The 2,001-nt window shown below is 33.7% G+C and overlaps 1 protein-coding gene across 1 annotated transcript in view; it reads left to right on the top strand.

The window, feature by feature from the left end:
* Positions 1-1,571: 1,571 nt before the first annotated feature.
* Positions 1,572-2,001, top strand: part of LOC106473697 (PDZ domain-containing protein GIPC1-like) — an 8,911-nt gene continuing 8,481 nt past the window's right edge. The window contains exon 1 of the mRNA XM_013934375.2: positions 1,572-1,807. Coding sequence (XP_013789829.2) covers positions 1,610-1,807 — 198 coding nt within the window. The 5' untranslated portion in view covers positions 1,572-1,609. The remainder of the gene's footprint in view (positions 1,808-2,001) is intronic.

Here is a 2,001-nt window from a genome sequence, read left to right as displayed (position 1 = left end):
CGGGTTTTATGGTCCAGCTACTAAGGAAGACCATAATGTACAGTGCTGGTATTGTTTCAACACAACGGGTTTTATGGTCTAACTACTAAGGAAGACCATAATGTACAGTGCTGGTATTGTTTCTACACAATGGGTTTTATGGTCCAGCTACTAAGGAAGACCATAATGTACAGTGCTGGTATTGTTTCTACACAATGGGTTTTATGGTCCAGCTACTAAGGAAGGCCCCGAATTTACGGCGACTAATTTCTCCAACAAACTATATATTGAAATGTTACTCTTATTTATATTTTCAATATATAAACTTTACATAAAACGAAATATGTTTATTATTATTATATGTTTAATACAGTTTTTGCTTTGTTTTTTATGAGGGTGCTGCACATTTTATGTAAGTTTTCAATTTTGAGTTACATCTGGTTTTCGTGTGAATGTTTTAGAACAGATGTACAATAGACTATGTTAATCATGAGGGTTTTATAGTTAATAATACATAAAATATCAGTTACATAACCGTACAAAAACAATAATAATACATAAAATATCAGTTACATAACCGTACAGAAATAATAATAATACACAAAATATCAGTTACATAACCGTACAGAAATAATAATAATATATAAAATATCAGTTACATAACCATACAGAAATAATAATAATACATAAAATATCAGTCACACAACCGTATAGAAATAATAATAATAATACATAAAATATCAGTTATACAGCCGTACAGCACTAACTCGTTTGCACGTCTATCTCTATCTGTTAAATACAAGCTGTGTATTTCATTTAAGTCTGTTTGTAATTAAGCACAAAGCTACACAATGGGCTATCTGTGCTCTGCCCACCACGGGTATCGAAACCCGGATTCTAGCGTTGTAAGTCCGCAGACATAACGCTGTGCCACTGGGGGGCTCATTTAAGTCACAATTCTCAGCTGACTTTCCACTAATTATATAGGCTTAGCTTCAAGTGCTCATATTTATCTCGTGTAATTCGCTGGCCATTTGTTAACCACCACTAAACTCACTCGATAAATACTAAAATAACTCTTCGATCCTACCAAACTCTCTCTCTCTCTCTTTCTCGATATTATGTTAACATGATAAATTTCTACATGTGGTTGTTTTGTAATGTCATGTCAACCAGATAATTCTCGATTAAAAGATTTGCGTATTTTGCCATGAATGCCAATGACAGCCAAGCTTTTAACACGCAATTATACAAACGTATTAAACGTATATTTACCATACAAAATATCATCATATTTAACCCAACTGAATAAGTTACATAATACTACCTTTATTTTAACTACTCTGTCTATCCAGTTATAGTTATTACAAAACTCGAAAATCACTCTTTGTGGACCCCTAGTGGAATAAATGTGTATATCTAAACACGGCACCACTTTTAATTACAAAATGTGCTATCTCATTATCACATCGAATAAAGAATTTAACATTTAACCTAAAATGTTCTCTACGACCCAAAAGAAAAGTTACTTTTGTACAGAACAACGACTCCTTTGTTTTAACCCACTTTGATGTTTTGTATTTCTGTCTTTCAGATCCTTTACTGTACTTTGAATACCCACAAAGTCAACATGAACCAACTCTTGGGGGGCCAAATTGGCTTAGACGATTTTATCTTTGTGCACAGAAAAGGGCAGACCAAAGAAGTTGAGATTAATAAAACCGATGACGCTCTCGGTTTGACCATAACTGACAACGGTGCAGGATATGCTTTCATCAAGAGAATAAAAGAGGGAAGTTTGATAGACCGGTTATCCAACTTTATTCAGGTAAGAATGTGAACATACCGGTTAGCCAACTTTATTCAGGTAAGAATGTGAACATACCGGTTATCCAATTTTATTCAGGTAATAATGTGAACATACCGGTTATCCAACTTTATTCAGGTAAGAATGTGAACATACCGGTTATCCAACTTTATTCAGGTAAGAATGTGAACATAACGGTTGTCCAACTTTATTCA

The sequence above is a fragment of the Limulus polyphemus genome, unplaced genomic scaffold, assembly GCF_000517525.1.
Source record: "Limulus polyphemus unplaced genomic scaffold, Limulus_polyphemus-2.1.2 Scaffold6415, whole genome shotgun sequence".
In the NCBI taxonomy this organism is placed as follows: Eukaryota; Metazoa; Arthropoda; class Merostomata; order Xiphosura; family Limulidae; genus Limulus; species Limulus polyphemus.
The sequence above is the reverse complement of the archived record's forward strand: the minus strand, read 5'-3'. Positions and strand labels throughout refer to the sequence as shown.